Genomic DNA, 18,720 nt, shown 5'->3' on the forward strand with positions numbered 1-18,720 from the left:
TTTCTTTTTCTTCCCCTCTTTAATTCCCCTGCCCCCAACTTCCACCCATGACTTATGGATATTGCCATTTCCCCTTAAGAACTGGATCTCTGAAAGCGGGGCATCTTCTCCCACATGCTTGCAGCGTGCACCTGGGGCCTGGTGCCCCGGGCGCACTTGGGGAGCCTGGCATACCTGGGGCCTGGTGCACCCAGGAACGGTCCGTGGCTCCACCTGGGGCATGAACCCAAGACCTTCTGCATGTAAAGCAGACGTGCTAACCACTACACTATGGAGCCAACCTGCTTTCATATTTTTCTAACACAGGAAAAATTTTTATATCTGTATTATATCAATTATTATTGATCTCTTGCTATTACTGATGGAATGCCATGGACTAGAACATTTTATATTAGTCTGAATCTTGTACATGACCTATGAAAAAAATTGTTAAATATAAGAAAATACTGTTGATACTTGTTAATCAAAGTGTCGTTCTTTGACTGACAGCATACTTGGAGGCTTACTCAAAATGTAGATTCTCAGGCCTTGTCCTAGGCTTACTGAATCAGAATACTCCCATTATTTGTGTGCACATTAAAGTTTGAGAATCACTACTGTAGATTATAGTATTATTTAACTATGAAGTAAATGGCAATTTCCTTGAATTTTTCCTTTGTATATTTGGTGAAATTGTTTTGACTTGTGTTTTTTAAGGAATAATCACACTCTCTTTGGTATTCTAAATTATACTAAGACTCCTGGAGGGAGCAGAAGACTTCGTTCTAATATATTAGAACCTCTAGTTGATATTGAAACTATTAACATGAGATTAGATTGTGTTCAAGAACTACTTCAAGATGAGGAACTCTTTTTTGGACTTCAGTCAGGTAAATGAATATCATCTAATTTAATAAATATAGACTATTAGAAAAAAATGCATCGTCTTCTTATAAGTCAGATTAAGGCCCACCCTAATGACTTTATCTTAACTTGATTATATCTGCAAAGATCCAGTTTCCAAATAAGGTCACATTTACAGGCCCTGGGGTTTAGGACTTCAAAATACCTTACTGGAGGATGCAATCCAAACCATAACATGAGGTAAGAGAATTGCCCTTGGCACCTGGCTATTTGTTCACTGGCATGGCAGTGCAATTTTCTTCTTAAGCCTATAGGTGGAAAGACAATTTATATGCATTGTTCCTAGTCCAGCTACTGGTTTCTAGCAGGTTCGTTTGCTTTCCATACCCCCATTCTCCTTCCACCCCTCCTGGTGTTCCAGTTGTGGAGACTGAAGTAGCATATGAAATCGAGAAGGCATTTACAGCCTGAACAGTTTTTCCTGAGTCCAATTCCAAATACCTTTTAATTAGTATAATTCCTTCAAAATTCTGACATTATATTAACTGTGACTTTGCATTTTCAGTGTTGAATACAGGCACTTTTTTTGTATATTCCAGTATATTTTGTGAGACTTTGTAAAAGGTAAAAGGGGGCCATTTTTAACTGGTAACCCTTTTCTTGTTGTTCACAGCAACATTTTGTTGGCCTACCTTTACCTGGCATTCTGTATGATACATAAATGCCAGGAATAGAAAAAGTCATTTAATCATGTAATGTTAATCAAGCCCAACCATTTCTATGTTTTCTGTATTTTGACAGTTTATAATTTATCTTAGCATTAAAAAGTAGAGGAGCAGAAATACAACAGTTTTAAGAGTTTATTAAAATGAGAATCCAAACCTCATTTAAAAAAAAAACTCAGTACTTACTTTATTGTAGGCAATTTGTAGATATTAGGGATAAAAAGATGAGAAAGATTAAGCTATACGTTTATGTCCTCAATGAACTTACATTTATGTTAGAGAAACATAACTCAGTATGCCATAGTGTGGTAAATGCGTCAGTAATTGAGTATTTATGGGAACACAGAGGAGGGAAGTGGGATAAGGATAGAATTCAGGTAGAAGTCACAGATAATATTTCAGTTCTGTCTTAAGGGAATGAGTAGGATTTTGACAACAGGAGAATCCTAGAAATGATATTCAAGAAAAAGGGAATATACCTATGCAAAGTATGTTGATGCACATAGGGATAACGAAAATATTTTTTAGATGTGGTAGGGATAAAGATCAGGTATAAGTGCCATCAGCTATGATGTTGAAGAGTCATTCCTTTTTAGGGTACACTTGTTTTTCTGGGAACTTAGGAAACCTAGAGTTAACATAAGCTTCTGCAGTTACACTTATGTTGGTATAAAAGAGCTTGCTGCATTTAAGGCATGAACAATAGTTATTTATGACTTAAAACTTTAGAGAATGGCAGGAAATGAGCATTGGGGCTAGCTTATGAAGAGCTTTTATATAATGCTAAGAAATTTGAATTTTATCGTGCAAGAAATAGGGAGATGACAGTTCTAAACCATGAGAGTAATATGATCAAATCCTTATTTTTGAAACATTCTGGTTGTTAGATTTGAGGAAGGAAGAAGGAAGAGACTGAAAAAGAGAAAGACTGAAGTGAAGACTTTAAGAGAGTCTGACATTATAATCACATGTAAAATGTCATAATAGTATTATGTCATATGGAACAGTATAACAGTAGTATACTCAGCCTCCTTACTCTAATTGTTAAAACAGTTTTAAGAAAATTTACTGTAGTAGCTGCAGATTAGAAAAGGACACAATTTTAGAAGTAGGCAAACTGAAAGCTATCAGAAGATACTTAGCAGTTTCAATAGGAAGCAAGTGACATAAAAAATTTTTGAGGGTAATAGGTCAGACCACTTTATGTAGAGTATCAATAAGTCTACATAAAAACTTTCGAGGTCATGTGTTACAGTAATAATAACCATGAGTCATTAAGAAATAGTTACTGTAGTTTACTGTATTTTAAGAATGGGGAAAAGAGTGCACTCTTAAAAAGACCTGCATGTTAAATGGTTAAAGTTAAAAAACAAACAAACAAAACAAAAACAAAAAACAAAACCTGGGAATATTTAAAAGGGATAGGTTATAATTATTTATAAATTTACTTTAATAGAATACCTTAAACTGGAAATGAGTTAGGAAGAGTAAAATAACAGCTCTGCTATGTGCAAGGTACTTTACACATATTATCTCACCTAATCCTCAACAATCCTAGGAGGTAGATGTCATTGTCCACATTTAAAAGATGAGGACATCTAAAGTTCAGAGAACTTACATAACTTCTAAGAGGTTACATGGTAGTTGTTGAACTATACTTTTAACCTAATTTTTTAAGCATCAGGAATGAAAGTCAGAGATCAAAAATGTGGGAAGAAAATTATGACAAGCAACATCTAAAAGCCAGAGAAGTAGTTTCAAGAAGGAAGGAGTAATCAACAATGTCAAATTTTGAAGACAGATTGTGAATAATCAAAAGTAAAAAAAAAAAAAAATTAGGATTTATTGCTTTATTCCTGGCACATGTTAGATAGATAAAGAATTAAAGCAAGTAATATTTACAGGTAGAAGTGTTCTATTTTATTATTTGAGGATATTTTACATAATCTGTGTTTTTAAACTGTAACAGAGTTTTATTTTATTTTTTATTGTAACAAATTTTTAAATATTCATATTTTTTGTTTCAGTTATATCAAGATTTCTTGATACAGAGCAGCTTCTTTCTGTTTTAATCCAAATTCCAAAGCAAGACACGGTATGTTTATATATAGATTATATGTTATATTATTATACATTGTGATATAACTTGTCTTAATGTGATGTAACAATTGAAAAATATAAAAATGTTTTGGTAAACCACTTCATTATTATTTAATATCTAGATTTTTAGTGCCATCTTAAAGCAAAATTTTCCCCCAGTGTATCTTTTATGTTATCTTTTATGTTATAGTAAAATTAAAATTTTCTTTCTTGAGGAATTGGTGTATTTTTATTAACCAAATATTTACTTAAAGAGTTTATATATAATTTTCAAAAAAACTTAGATTATAATTTACTTAATAAATAACTAGATAAAAATTATGTTAGATCCAAAGATTATAGGTGCTTCTTAAAAGTGATCTTTATGTGAAGTTTGATTAGTCTTCAAATATGCTTAACCTTTAAGAATGAAACATCATCTTTGGGTATTTTTTTATTTAAATATTTAGTGCTTGTAGGCACATCTTTCAAAGAAAGTAATAGATGCTTTTCATTCTCCTGTTTAGGATGAATAGAAAAATATTTAATGAAATCATATATAATTTTGCTCATATGCTTAGAAAGGAAAGAAGTCCTTGTACATCAGTAAATTTGATTTAAGATTGGATTACTTTGGAAATCCATTGCAGGCTAATCTATGTTTGGGAAGTCTTTCCATATTGTAGTAATAACACTCTTAAGGTTCATTTAAAATATAAACATCATTAGATAGAAAAGTTTTGTCTGTTGGAAGTTTTTTTTTTAATTATTGAAACACCTTATAATTCAATATGTACAAATGGGAGGTAACCTAAAACAACTGATGTCTGGAACAAAATTAGTTGGTTTCATAAAATGAATTTGGAAGTATTTCCTCATCTTCAGTTTTCTGGTAGAGATTATAAAGATCTGGTACTATTTCTTATATAATGAAGAGAATTCACAAATAAAGTCATATGACCTGGAATTTTCTTTGTGGGAAGATTTTTGACTATAAGTTCCACTTCTTAAATTGTTATGATGCCATTCTTCTGAATGAGCTTTGACAGATTGCGCCTTTCAAAAAATTTGCCATTTCACCTAACCTGTCAAATTTATTGGCATGACATTATTCATAATAATTTCCTTATTATCCTTTTTATATCCGTAAAGTTTGCAGTGATGTACTTCTCTCATTCTTAATGTTGGTAACTTGAATATTCTCTTTTTTTTTTCTTAGTCTAGCTAGTGGTTATCAATTTTATTGGTCTTCTCAAGAAACCAGCTTTTGCTTTCACTGATTTCCCTCTTTTTTCTTGTTCTCCATTTAATTGTCAGTTTTATTTCCTTCTGCTTATTCTGTGCTTAGTTTGCTTTTTTTTTTTTTTTTGAGGTTACGAAGGTAGAAGCTGAGGTAATTAATTTGACTTTTTTCTTTTCTAATATAGACATTTAGTACTATAAATTTCCCTCCAAGTAATGCTTTTGCTATATTTCACAATATTTGATGTTGCATTTTTTTAATTCAAAAAAGTTAAAGATACTTGCTAATTTCCTTTTTGATTTCTTTAACATATTAGTTATTTAGAATTGTGTTATTAGTTTCCAGTATTTGAGAACTTTCAAGGTATCTTTCTATTATTAATTTCTAATTTAATTCCATAGTGGTCAGAGAAATATATTGTATAATATGGATCCTTTTAACTTTATTGACACTTGTTTTTATGGTCCAGAATATGATCTGTCTCGGTAAATGTTCCACATGTACTTGAAAACAATGTGTATTTTGCTGTTGTTAGATATAATATTTTATAAATGTCAGTTCAAGTTGATCAATAGTGTTCTTTGAGTCTTCTGTATCCTTATTGGTTTTTTGGTCTATTTGTTCTATCAGTTACTGAGAGAGGGGTGTTGATATCTTCAGCTATAATTGTAGATTTATCCATTTTTCCTCGAAGTCCTATCAGTTTTTGTCAAAGTTTCGTTATTGGGTATATAAACATATAAGATTGCTATGTGCTCTTGATGAATCGACCCCTTTATTTTTATAAAACGACTCTCTTTTTCCCTAGTAATATTTTTTCTCCGAAATCTATTGTGTGATAATATTAATATAGCCACTCCAGCTTTCTTTTGATATGTGTTAGCATGGTCTGTCTTTACCATTCTTATGCTTTTAATTTATTTGAGTCTTTTATATTTAATGTGGATTTCTATAGTCAACACATATTTGGGTCTTGCTGTTTTGTGTATAATCGGAGAATATCTTACCTTTAATTGGGATATTTATTCCAGTTACACTTAATATTATTGATACTTTTCCATTGAAATTTGCCATTATGGTCCTTTTTTTTCATTTATCTCATCTATTTGCTCCTTTTCTTTTTTTCTGCCTTCTTTTGTATTAATTATTTTGTTTATGATTTCATTTTATGTCCGTTGATTTATTAGATAGGATTCATTATTTTGTTATTTTAATGGTTGCTTTAGGGTTTATAGAATACATCTTTAGCCAAATTCAGTCCACCTTCAAATGATATTATATCACTTCACATAATAGTATAAGAATCTTACAATAATGGCAACAAAAGAAAAAATAAACTAGTGGGACTACACCAAACTAAAAAGCTTCTGCACAGAAAAAAAAATAATCAACAAAAAGAAAAGTCAACTACAGAATTGGAGGAAATATTTGCAAATCATATATCTGATATGGAGTTAATATTCAAAATATATGAAGGATCATACAACTCAAGAGCAAAAATCAATCAGATTAACAAATTGTCAGAGAAACTGAATAGATATTTTTCCAAAGAAGACATACAGGTACTTGTAAAGACATTCAGCATCAGTAATCATCAGGGACATGCAAATCAAAACCACAGTGAGATAGCACCTCACACCTGTTAGTATGGTTCTTCTCTACCAAAAAGGCAAACGATGGCAAGTGTTGGCAAGAATGGGAGAAAAGGGAACCCTTGTGAATTGTTGGTAGAAATGTAAATTGGTGCAGTCACTGTAGAAAACAGTGTGGAGATGCCTCCAAAAATTAAAAATAGAACTACTGTATGATCCAGCAATCCCACTTATGGGTATATATCCAATTTAATGTAAACAGAATTGCGAAGAGAGATCTGTATTCCTATGTTCATTGCAGCATTATTTACAATAGCCAAGATATGGAAACAACTGAAGTGTTTGAAAGTGGATGAATAGATAAAGATGTGGAAAAATATATACATGAATATTTTGCAGCCATGAGAAAGACGGAAATCTGCCATTTACAATAATGTGGATTGACCTTGAGGGTATTATACCAAATGAAATAAGCCAGAAGAAGAAGACAAATACTGCATGGTATCATTTATATGTGAAATCTAAAAAAAACAAAAAAAACAAAAAAACAAAAAAAAAAACAACAACAAAAAAAACCAGTACAAACTCATAGAAACAGAGTGGAAAAGTGGTTGCTAAGGGATGAGTGGATGGGGGAAATAGGGAGAGGTTGGTGAAAGGTTATAAACTTTCAACTATAACATGAATAAGATCTGAAGATCCAATATAAAACATGGTGACTATAGTTAATAACACTGTATTGTAAAATTAAAATTTACTAAGAGAACTTAATTAAGTATTCTTACCAAAAATGTAAATATTTGTACTTTAAATATATTACAATTTTATATGTCAATTATACCTCAATAAAATGAAAAATAAATTCTGAAGGAAAATTATTTCATGACCTTGACACTTGAAAATATCAGGTCTGTTATTTTCTTACAATTTGTGTTTGATGTTTCCTTGTCATTAGATTCAGGTAACTTTTGCAGGAATATCACAGAAGTGAGGCTGTGTTCTTTTCATTGCATCTGATCAGATGACACATGGTTTTAAATATCTCATTATGATGATATTAACTTTGTCCCCTTGTTTGAGGTGGTATCCACCAGGCCTCTCCACTGTAGAATTACTATTTTCTTTATGTAACTAATAATTATTCTATGTGGAGGTACTTTGAAACCATGTAAATATCCTGTTCCTTAGCAAACTTTCAATTTACTTAGTCTCTGTAGACTCATGTTTTCATATTTTATTCAATTGCTTATAATCCTTTACTATCAATATTGATTTTTATTCTCAAATTGTCTTAGATTTGACCAATGCAAGCCTCATTTAATTTGGTCTCTATTTCCTTTGGAAAGACACCCATCTTTCTTTGAGCACTTCATTATCTTCTGGCTCAAGAAAATGAACAGTCTTTTCTTGTACATTCCCTGCTCCAACCTTAGAAACAGCTATTTCTCCCAGGAGTCCTAGTTCATTTTGGTGGGGTATGGTGTTTAGAAATGAAGATTTGTTTACTACATACACTCTTTGATACTGGGGTATCACTGCTCTCAAGGCTAGAAAATAAGTATGGAAATGAACACATGCGTAAATATATGTGCATTTACTTCTATATTTTTGAATCCATCTATACAATTGGAAACAATGAGTTCACTTGAATACCTCCAATTTCAATCCAATATCCCAGGGTTTGTATTAATTTTTTCCCTTTCTGTGATTGTAACTCCTTTCTCTGACAATGACAAACCTCACTCCCATTATCCTTATATATGAACATATTTGACCCATCCTTCTGTATGTGACCAACCTCTGACTACTACCACTCTCTTCTTATGCAGTTGCCATCCTCACTCGTCCAGGGCTCCAGTACTCCTTGCCAAACCACCCTCCTATGCAGAAATCTTTCTCACCTTTCTCGATCTCTGACACCCTGCATTAAGCTGCCCTCCTATAGAGACTTTCCTTAGCCTATTTGAATACCAAAACCTATGCCAAGCTGCCCCCTCTCCCCTTGCTTGGATACCTTCCTGACCTTGTTCAGGCTGATGTACTCTGTGCTGGGCAGTCCTCCAGTATGGTGCCCTCCTTATCCTCTTGTGCTGTGCCACCTCTTTATCCTCACCCTGTTCTGGCTTTGCTTCCCCTGTACCAGGGGTGCTCTGATTTTCCTACTTGGACCTTGACAACTAATATTAAATTGCAATGTTCATACTAAAATAAAGTTATTTTTTAATACATACGAAGGGTTCTTCAATTTACTTTTGGATGCGTTCTTGCTAGCATGTGTTGCTAACCTTTTTTACTTTGTATTTGTTTAGCAGTGTTTTTGGAGGCATGAACTATTTTAGGATTTTCAGAGACTTAAAAATGAATGATCGATAAGGAATATAAACACACAAAGCACTATAGCTAGTCTTTATGACCTTTTGCCAAATGCCAATGCTTTGGATATTTTCAAATGAGAAATAAATAACTTAAGGAACAGTTTAACTTATGAGTGATATGTTTTACACAGAAAAATGCAATGTAGGAACAGGAAATGGCTACTCTATACTGATAGTTAGTATGTGTATTAATTCCCTAGGGCTGCTGAAACAAAATACTGCATACTGTGTGACTTAAAACAACAGGTATTTATTATCATTCTGGAGGCTAGAACTCTAAAATCAAGATATTGGCAAGAATATGCTCTAAGACCTATAGGGGAATCCTTTCTCTCTCTCTCTCTCTCTCTTTCTCTCTTTTAAATTAACTTTATTGGTGTGACATTGGTTAATAAAATTATATAGGTTTCAAGTGTACAATTCAATAATACATCATATTGTGGGGAATCCTTTCTTGCTTCTTCCCAGCTTTTGGTATTTTTTTTTGCAATCTTTGGTGTTCCTTGGCTTGCTGCTGCATAACTTCAATCTTTCCCTTTCTTGTCACTTAGTGGCCTCCCTGTATGTCTGTGTCTTCACATGACTTTTTTTATATAACACCAGCCATATTGAATTAGGACCCCACCCTACTACAATATGACATCATCTTAATTAATTACCTGTTTCCAAATATGATCATATTTTGAGGTACTAAGTGTTTAGACTTCAACATAGCTTTTTGAGGGGACACATATCAAAAGATTTTGTTTCAATTTTATTATAAGAAAGAATTAATCATCAGATTATACCTAAGAGCAATCTCTTTGTTTTCAGTTTATATAATCTGTAGTGTTATACGGTCACACAGCTTAATATCTTAGTGTACTAGCTACAGGAATTAGTAACATATATATGTTTGCATTACACCATTTCTGGTTATATTAGAGGAATATCTGTTTGGCCAACTAGCTTTTTGAGAAATATATGTGATTAAACAGTCAGCTTCTGTAATCAATTTGACTATGAGATTTTAGGAGAGTCCTCTGGGCGAGTTTTAAGGTAATTCCATAATTGAGAATCTGGAATCTTTTTCCTGTCTGGAAAAGGCAATCTGTAACAAGCTCCATAAGGTTTTTAAGGGTAAGTGTTACGTTTCATCCTTTTTAGTTTGTGGAGGATTAGTCATAGTTGTAAATCTTTTCCTAATCACATTTGTTCTTTGTGGAGGCTTTTTAAAAATACTTTTCAGATGAGATTTACTAACTTTTAAGGAAACTAAGCAGTATATTGACTTCCTACATGATACATGAATTTCAATATTCCTTATAGTACTTCTCAGTTGATGTTTTCTTAAACATCTGGAGATATATTCTAAATGAGGCTCTTTTCTTCATTTAATATAAGTACATATCTTTTAATTAAACACAGTATTTACTTAATTAGTTCAGACCTGTGCTGATTAAATTGCATGATTTGCAAAAACTTGTGAATGAACTAAATGTTCTGTGGGCTGAATTATATGCTTTATCTTAAACTTCTGAATGAATTAAATGTTCTCTGAAAATTTTCAGTGTGGATTTGGTTGCCTAAGATAAGTTCTAATTTTTTTTTCTCCTTAAGACTATTGATTTTAGAAAATGCAGTTTTCTGATTACAAATATTTACTGAGAATAATGCTTAAATTTCTTATTTGAATTATTAGCCTAAATATCTTCTTTCTATAGAATATTTATGACCTTACTATTTAATGTGTTGTATTAAGAATGTTTGTGTTTTTCATTATAAAAGTCCAAAATTCTTTCTCCAACATTTGAAAATGTCGATGTTAAACAAAAGTTTTCAAGTTTTTACTCATCTTTCTTTGCTTTACTTTGAATAACTTTTCATTTTTTTCAATTGATTTCAGACTGCCATATAGAATATTTGTAATACGTGGGCTCCTTTTTTCATTCATTCGACAAATGATTTATTTTACCAAGCAGCAAACATGCTAGAGATATTATAAAAAGTAAGTTTCTAAGCCAAAGGAATTTATAAACCAATGTTAGATTAGGTTTAAAAAAAAAGTAGTTATGGCATAGTATTATCAAGGACTATAAGAGATCTGATATTCTACCCTACCTGTAAGCCAACAGGTTAGCCTGACACAGTTTCCTATATGCTGAGATCTGAGACTCCTAGATCAGAGAGAAAGGACTTTAGTACTCATAGCAATAGCAGTAACCAGAGTATCAGCATTTTTTTTCAGTGTTCTCCCAAAGCTCCATTTCCTCTAGGGTGATGTGAAAAGGGCCAGGTGATTGACACTTAACCATGCATAATGTTGCAAAAGAGAATGCTGAGCTTAGGGAATTTGAATTTTGTCTAATGGGAAGTAAGCGTACCTCCTGCTGTTCTGAAAGAAAACACTATTTTTATCTTCCAGGACTATAAGCAAAACTGTCCCTTGCTCTAGAAAGATGCACTATATCTTTCAAGGTTATTCACTGTACAAAGATCCTTGAAAAGACTGTGCAGAACAAAGACAGCCAGGGCCTTTGCTCACAAGATATGCAGAAATGTATAAGGCCAGTAGAGAAATGTCATCCAATTCTTCATGGAGATACCCTCTCTTTTGCTGGCTTTGAAGAAGCAAACTGTAAAGAGACTCTGTATTTTTTTATTGCTGTATAACAAATTACCACAATAAAAATTACCATAGCAACTTAAAACTACACATATTTATTAGCTTATAGTTTCTATGAGTCAGAAATGTATGCACATCTTAGCTTGGTCCTGTGCTTAGAGTCTCACAAGCTACAGTTAAGGTGTTATCCAGGGCTGGATTCTCATCTGGAGTGTTCAGCTATGGAAGGATTTTCCTCTCTGCTTATTTAGTTCCTTGCAACTGTAGGATTCATAGCAGTTTACTTCTTCAAAGCTAGCAAGGAAGGGAAAGGTTGGAGACGGAAAGAAAAATTGAGAGACAATTACCAGGGATATAAGAGGTTAAGAGTGTGCTCGTATGCTTGTAATAAGACAGCTTCTCTACAGCAGGATTTCTCAACCTTGGCACTACTGACATTTGGGTCTGGATAATTCTTTTACTGCCCTGTGCATTGTAGGATGCTTAGTAACATTCTTGGTGTCTACCCACAAGACTCCAGTAGGGTCTCCCCAATTTTAACAACGAAAAATTTCTTCAGGCATTCCAAATGTCTGCTGATGGGCCAAAATTTTCTCCCAGTCTGTTGTACAGACTAATGGATAGGAGTTAAGTGATCGTTCACATGTCTTCAGAGTAAGACAATTTCTTTATAAAATTCCATCTCTATCAGAGTCATCTGGAGTCTTGGAATTTTTCCTGCTTCTGTCAAGACCATCCTCCTACCAACTTTTACTTAAAATGGTTTGTGTGAACCAATGTTTGTATGAATCACTATTTGCTTTTGAACCATCAGAAATAATCTCTTCTTGACCCTATACCTATTCATGTAAATCACCACAAGAAGCCTAGTAGTACTCCTAAATTATTCCTCATATGTCTCTGTACATCAGTTTTCTGTCTTTATTTCTACCCTTATCCATCCCATGATACCCTTTCATGCTCCCCACTTGCACTCAAGGTTGGTTATGGGCAAAATCTCTTTTATTCTTTACCTTGTTCCTCAAACTGAAACTTGTATCTTCTGGTATGACTTCTGTTTTGCAGACTTCTTAAGTGGTAGCTCTCTTTACATTCCTCCTCCTGTAGAGTTTAAAGGTGTGTACTCAGATCATTCTCCCTAAAAATCACCAGTTCGACTCTAATATTGTTAGAGGGCCCTTAAGACTGTCCAGCAGTCATTCTATGTTGTCCTTGCCCATTTGCTTTTTCATGCTCTGAAAAACTATTTCAGTTCATTTTCTCTCCCCTTCAACTTTCAGCTCCTCTCTGGGAGTGATTATGAGATCTGTTTCCTCTATCTTTTGGGTATACAGCTAGACTATGTTTCTCAGACTCCCTCCCAGAAGAAGTGACTGAGTTTTGTCTAGTGGAACATGAGTAGAAGTGAAAAATGCTACCTTAGGCCTTATCCATAGAGAATTTGCCGCTTCTGCCTCTTCTAGATAGATGCATAGGATCCAGCAGAGGAATGGTGAGGCCACAAGATAGAAGGAACCTGGGTCTTTAAATGACGCTTGTCGAAGATTGCCCATCTACATAATCAGAGCCACACTGGACTTTGTGTGAACAAAAAAATAAGATATTGTTATTAAATCTTTGAGATTAGAGGAGGGAGGATTATGTTATAGGAATTTGTGTTATTTACCTTAATACTAGTTCCTTCCCCTGCACTATTCTTAGCTGATGATTACCTCGCTTCCTTCTTCACTGAGTGAAGAGATCAGAAGAGAACTTCTATAAGCTCCTTTGACTGCATTTATTAACACTTAGCATATATTGTGTCTTCTATCATTACTATGGATAAACTGCCTGTGTGTCCTTCTGCCTAAAGCTAACCCTTTTACTTGTGTTTTAGATTCCATGACTTATTACCTCTTCATGGAACAGTATTTTAGAATTTTTCCTGTCTTATGTCTTTCATTTTCCCCCATTTTTACTTGTTTGTTTTTTCTCATCAGCATACAAACATGCTCTTATGACTCATTAAAATAAAAAAAAAATTTGCTTTATTTTACTTCCTCTTCTACTTCTTTCCTATTTCTCTTTCTCTTTACAGCAACATTCCTTGAATTACCTGTAATTGATACCTCTAATTACTCTCCTTTTCTCTCTTAAACCCATTGCAGTCTGGACTTGACCCTCATTTCTCTTATATAAAAATTACTCTTGTCAAAGGCCACTGATGAGCTCCACATTGCTAAGGCTTGTAGTTAATGGCAGTACTCATCATATTTTATTGAGCAGCAAAATTTGACACTGTTGAACACATTCTTTTCCATGAAATAATTTCTTAATTTATCTTTCAGTAGAATAACCTTTTCTTCCTACCTTTCTCTATATTACCATTTTTAGACCTATTTAAAAAGTAGTGAGAGACATGCATACGGAAAACACCACAAAACAGAAATGCAGTGCTCATTGATTTATCAGAGTGAACCTCCATGTAATCACCACCAAGGTAAAGAAATAGATATTGCCATTACTTCCCAAACTCCCGTTCTGCTCCTTCCTGTCATTATTGTCTACCTCCCTCCAAAAAAAACCCTCACTTTGTAGTAATAACTTTCTTGTTTTCCTTCATAATTTAATTTCACTTGTTCTTTTAAAAACGTTACACATAAAGAATTATTTAGTTTGTATTTTTTTACATCTGAATTCTTTTAGTTAATATTATGTTTGTGGAATTTAATCATATTGTTGCATGTAGCTGTAGCTCAGTTATTTCCATCGCATTATAATATTCCATTGTATTAATATGCCATTATTCATTTCACTGTTTGACTTCTGAGTTGTTGACAGTTTTTGGCAATTATAAATAATGCAGATGAGCAATCTTATACCTGTTTCTTAATTCAGTTGAGTATACATTTTTATTGGGTGCATGTGAAATTTCTGAGTCATGGAGTATGCCTATTTTTAACTTCAGTAGGTAATGACAAAATATTTGCCAAAATGTTTTTCGCAGTCATTGTATCAATTTAGATTCTCATCGGCAGTCTATGAAAATTTTCATTGTTCTTTCCCCAAACCTGATATTGTCAGGTTAAAAATTTCAGCCATAATGGTTGATAAATAATGACATTTCATTATGGTTTTAATTTGCATTTTCCTGTTAATGTGAATAAACATCCTTTCATATAGAGAGAGACTATTTGAATACCTTCTTTTGTGAAAGTCTTGTTCAAGTCTCCTGCCCATTTTTCTTCTGGGTCATTTGTCTTCTTTTGTGATTTGTAGAGCTTTTTATATTTTAGATTTGAGCCCTTTATTGGTTCTGTGTGTTGCAGATATCTTTTCCCACTTTGTAGTTTGCTTTTTCACTTAATATTGTGGAGTAGATGCTGTTGGTGTGCCATCCACATCCCCTTGGCATTCACTTTTGTATAAGGATGACTTCTTATTACAAGCAGCTGAAAAGCTCACTGCCCGAAGACTTTCTCTGGCCATAAGAGAGACTACAATTGTTGCTCTGGCAAAAGGTCTTAACAAATACTGAATAGGAGTAGATGAATAAATATCCTACTTTTTCTTACCTGCAGAAATAGCTTCTGAAGCTTAGTCTATGCCATCTCTGATGGGTCTCCAGCAGAATTGAGCCATAGCATTATACAGCAGTAACCAGACCATCAGTGCATCCTGTATTGCTATCCTTCCCTTTCTTTATTTCTTCCCCACTCTCTTGCCTGTACTTACTAGAATTACTTTTGAAATAAATTATTTGCCTTCAAATTCTAGTTTCTCAAAGTTGGCTTTTGGAGAACCAGTCCTGAGTAAGTGGTTTTTTGATGAATGGAAGTTCTTAATTTAAATGTAGTCTAGTTTATGTTTTTTCCTTTGTAGTTAGTGTTTGTTGTGACCTGCTTAAGAAGTCTTTACCTATCTCAATATCTTGATTAAACCCATGGGATTTTAATTTATGGAGGTGACTGAGTGACAACATGAAGAGGCTAATGCCATTAAAAGAAGATTTTTATTACTTGCAGTTCCCAAGAGGAGGGAACATGCCACACAGGGTCACATGGGAAAGTACTAGGGTTGGTCAGGAATCAAAAGGAGTGAACGGAGAACATTGCAAAAGCTTGTATTATTACAGTAGTGGTAAGTTGTTAGGTGGAAATGTCCCTTTTGGGGAGGAAGCAAAACAGAGATGTTGGGGTTTGTGGTTGGAGGGCTTGTAATATTATTTTTGTGTGCTCACAAAAGCCTGACCATGGGGGAGATGTGAACAACTTTGGCCATTAGTTTGTCTCTGTGATTAATGGATGTCAAGTCATTAATTATGAAATTTATAAAAACTGGTTAGAACACCCAAGGTAACGAAGATATTTTTCTTTTATTCCAGATGTTTTATTGTTTTAGTTTTGATGTTTAGATATACAATCCACCTGGAATTGATTTTTGTGTGTGGTGTGAGGAACGGACCATGTTTCATTTTTTTTCTCATATAGATTCATAATTATATTGGCACCATATATGGAAAAGACTGTTTTTCCCCACTGTTGGGCAATTAACCTTTGTCATAAATCAAGTACTCATATATAATTGGGTCTATTTTTAGATTCAATTCTGTTCCATCAGTCTCTCTGTCCTTGTTCCATTACCACAGTTTTTTAGTTATTCTAACTTTATTACAAATTGATATTTGTGAGAATTAATCTTTCCACCTTCTTATACAAGGGTATCTTGGCTATTTTTGGAAGTTGTTCTCCTTTGATAATAGTGATGATAGCTCTATTCTGTTTGGTGAATTTTATTTATTTTAATCTTCCAGTTTCAGAGATTTATTATAAAAGAGCATAAGATAATTTGTTATAGGACTAAAAACTTTCATTTTGGTACTTCTTCTTAATTGACCCATATGGTCATAGAACAGTTCAAGTATTGTGCAAGCAATGGGGATAAAAGTTAAGAGACTTAAAAAAGAAACAGTGCCATATCAATTACTATTATGTCTTAATAGTAATATCCTAAAACTTCTTGCCGGTATTAGTAAATTAGTCCATCCACAGAACATCTTCATTTCCCCAGTTTTAGTACTATTGCTTAGCTTTAGACATAGTACTACAATTTAATTTATAAGAAGTTTATTTATAAAATTTAGTGGTGATGTTGCTTTATTTTGAAAAACCGTAATTAATTTGGACCACTGGAATTATGAAAATTGTTTTGCTTGCACAAACAGGAACCAATAAGGGACATTGGTATTGTTCTATAATTATCTGGTAGGTTTGGATTTTGCTTTTCAAATATTGTCTATCCACAAATACTCTTTGTGCCTTTTTCAATTAATTCTAGTCTCTTTAGTGCTTAGGATTGAATTGTATCTCTTATTGCTACTATGGTTTAAAGTATACCTAAGTGGCTGAAATAGAAGTGAAAGTTGGATACAATGAAGTAAACTCTTTTCATTGTCAGGAGATTAGTGCACTAGTGTTACGGTGGGTCACTAATTTATAAACAATGTTCAGGCTGGTATCCTGGCTAGGTATATATATAAACTTACATGGAACATGATAAGTGTAAAATGTTTAAGAGGAAAACCAACTTTTGTATTAAATATTTATGGTGTCTACATTGGATTTTTATGTTAATAGGTTAATGTGGCTGAGTCAAAGATAACAAATTTAATATACCTAAAACATACCTTGGAACTTGTGGATCCTCTGAAGGTAATTTATATGTGTGTGTATTATACAAAATATGTCTAGCATCAGTTTTTTAAAACTTTTTGTTTTGAAAAAATTTCAAACTTAGAATTGCAAGAATAGTATAATTAATTCTCATATTCTCTCTACATGCACAGCTTTCACACACATATTATTATCCTTACTATTATTCTTACTGAACCATATGAGAATAAGTTGTAGTACCTAAATACTAAAGCGTATATCTTCTAAGAACAAGGATATTCTCTTATGTAACCACAATATAATTAATAAAATTTAGGGTATTTAGTATACTTCTTACTGTTATATAATGTATAGCCCATATTCAATTTTTAAAATTATTCTAATAATGTTTTTTATGGATTTGTTTTTTCTTGATACAGGGTCTAGTCCAGGACTATGCGTTATATTCAATGTCATGTTTCTTTTTACTCCTTTAGACTGAAAAGTTTCTCAACTTTTCTTTGTTTCTCATGGTGTTGACATTTTGAAGAGTAAGGTTCAGTTATTATATAGGATATTCTTCAGTTTGTGTGATTGTTTGTTTCCTCATGGTCAAATTCAATTAATGCATATTTGGCCATAATACTGTATGAGCAGTGTTGTATCTTATGATGTCATTTCCTTGTGCTTGGTGATAATAACTTTGATCAGTTTCTTTTCTTTAAAAATATAAGTAATCTATGGAAAGATGCTTTGAGACTGTGTAAATATCCTGTTTCTCATTAAATTTTCATTGATTTAGTGTTCATTGGCAAGTATTACCTGGAGTAACTGTTACTCTGATGGTCACAAAATGGCAATTTCCTTATTAACTTTTAAGTACTATCCTGTACAAATTTTTAAAATTAAAGTGACAAAAAACTGCTTTTTGTTAAAAGAAAAAATAATGAAAAATGCGGAAGAGTTTTTATAGCATTTATTCAAATATATATATACACACACATTTATATAATAAAAGCAATTTGGCAAAGATTTCAAAAGTATTGTCATCTTTCTTAGAATAAAAGAATTGTAGTAATAAATCTCCTCCCTAAATTAATAGATTTGATGAAACACAAATTTCAAACTTTGGTATATCAAAGGCAGTGTAAAAGCCAAAGAAATTTAGGAAAAATTTATGGCAAATAACAGACAAAATATTGATTTTTGTCATCATGACTCATAAAATTTCCTAAGAAAATACTGGAATGCCAGTGGAAATAAGGAAATGACCCCCAAATGGAAATCAAAGTGGTTAATAAATAGTACAAAAAATGCTTAACCTCACTATCAGTCAAAGAAGTAAAAATTAACACCATAGTTTTTATCTACCAAAGATGCAAAGATTTTCTTTTCCTTGATGGATGTAATACTGCTAATGAGAGAACAGTGAGACAGGCAACTTCATAGACAGCTGGTAGGAGTACAAGTTGTACATACTTTACAGAATGTTTCAAAACATATATCTTTTGACCCTGTAATACCACTTCTAGAAATTTGTCTGAAAGAACTATCAAGAAATGTCAACCAAGATTTATGCCCAATGATGATCATTGCAACATTATTTATATCAGTGAGAAATTATAAGT

The 18,720-nt window shown here is 32.8% G+C and overlaps 1 protein-coding gene across 1 annotated transcript in view; it reads left to right on the forward strand.

Moving 5' to 3' along the window:
• Positions 1–18,720, forward strand: part of MSH4 (mutS homolog 4) — a 67,810-nt gene that overhangs the window by 26,341 nt on the left and 22,749 nt on the right. The window contains exons 7-9 of the mRNA XM_006919333.3: positions 697–869; positions 3,596–3,663; positions 17,078–17,152. Of these exons, the coding sequence (XP_006919395.1) occupies positions 697–869; positions 3,596–3,663; positions 17,078–17,152 (316 nt within the window). The remainder of the gene's footprint in view (positions 1–696; positions 870–3,595; positions 3,664–17,077; positions 17,153–18,720) is intronic.

Source organism: Pteropus alecto, unplaced genomic scaffold, assembly GCF_000325575.1.
Source record: "Pteropus alecto unplaced genomic scaffold, ASM32557v1 scaffold25, whole genome shotgun sequence".
NCBI classification, from domain to species: Eukaryota; Metazoa; Chordata; class Mammalia; order Chiroptera; family Pteropodidae; genus Pteropus; species Pteropus alecto.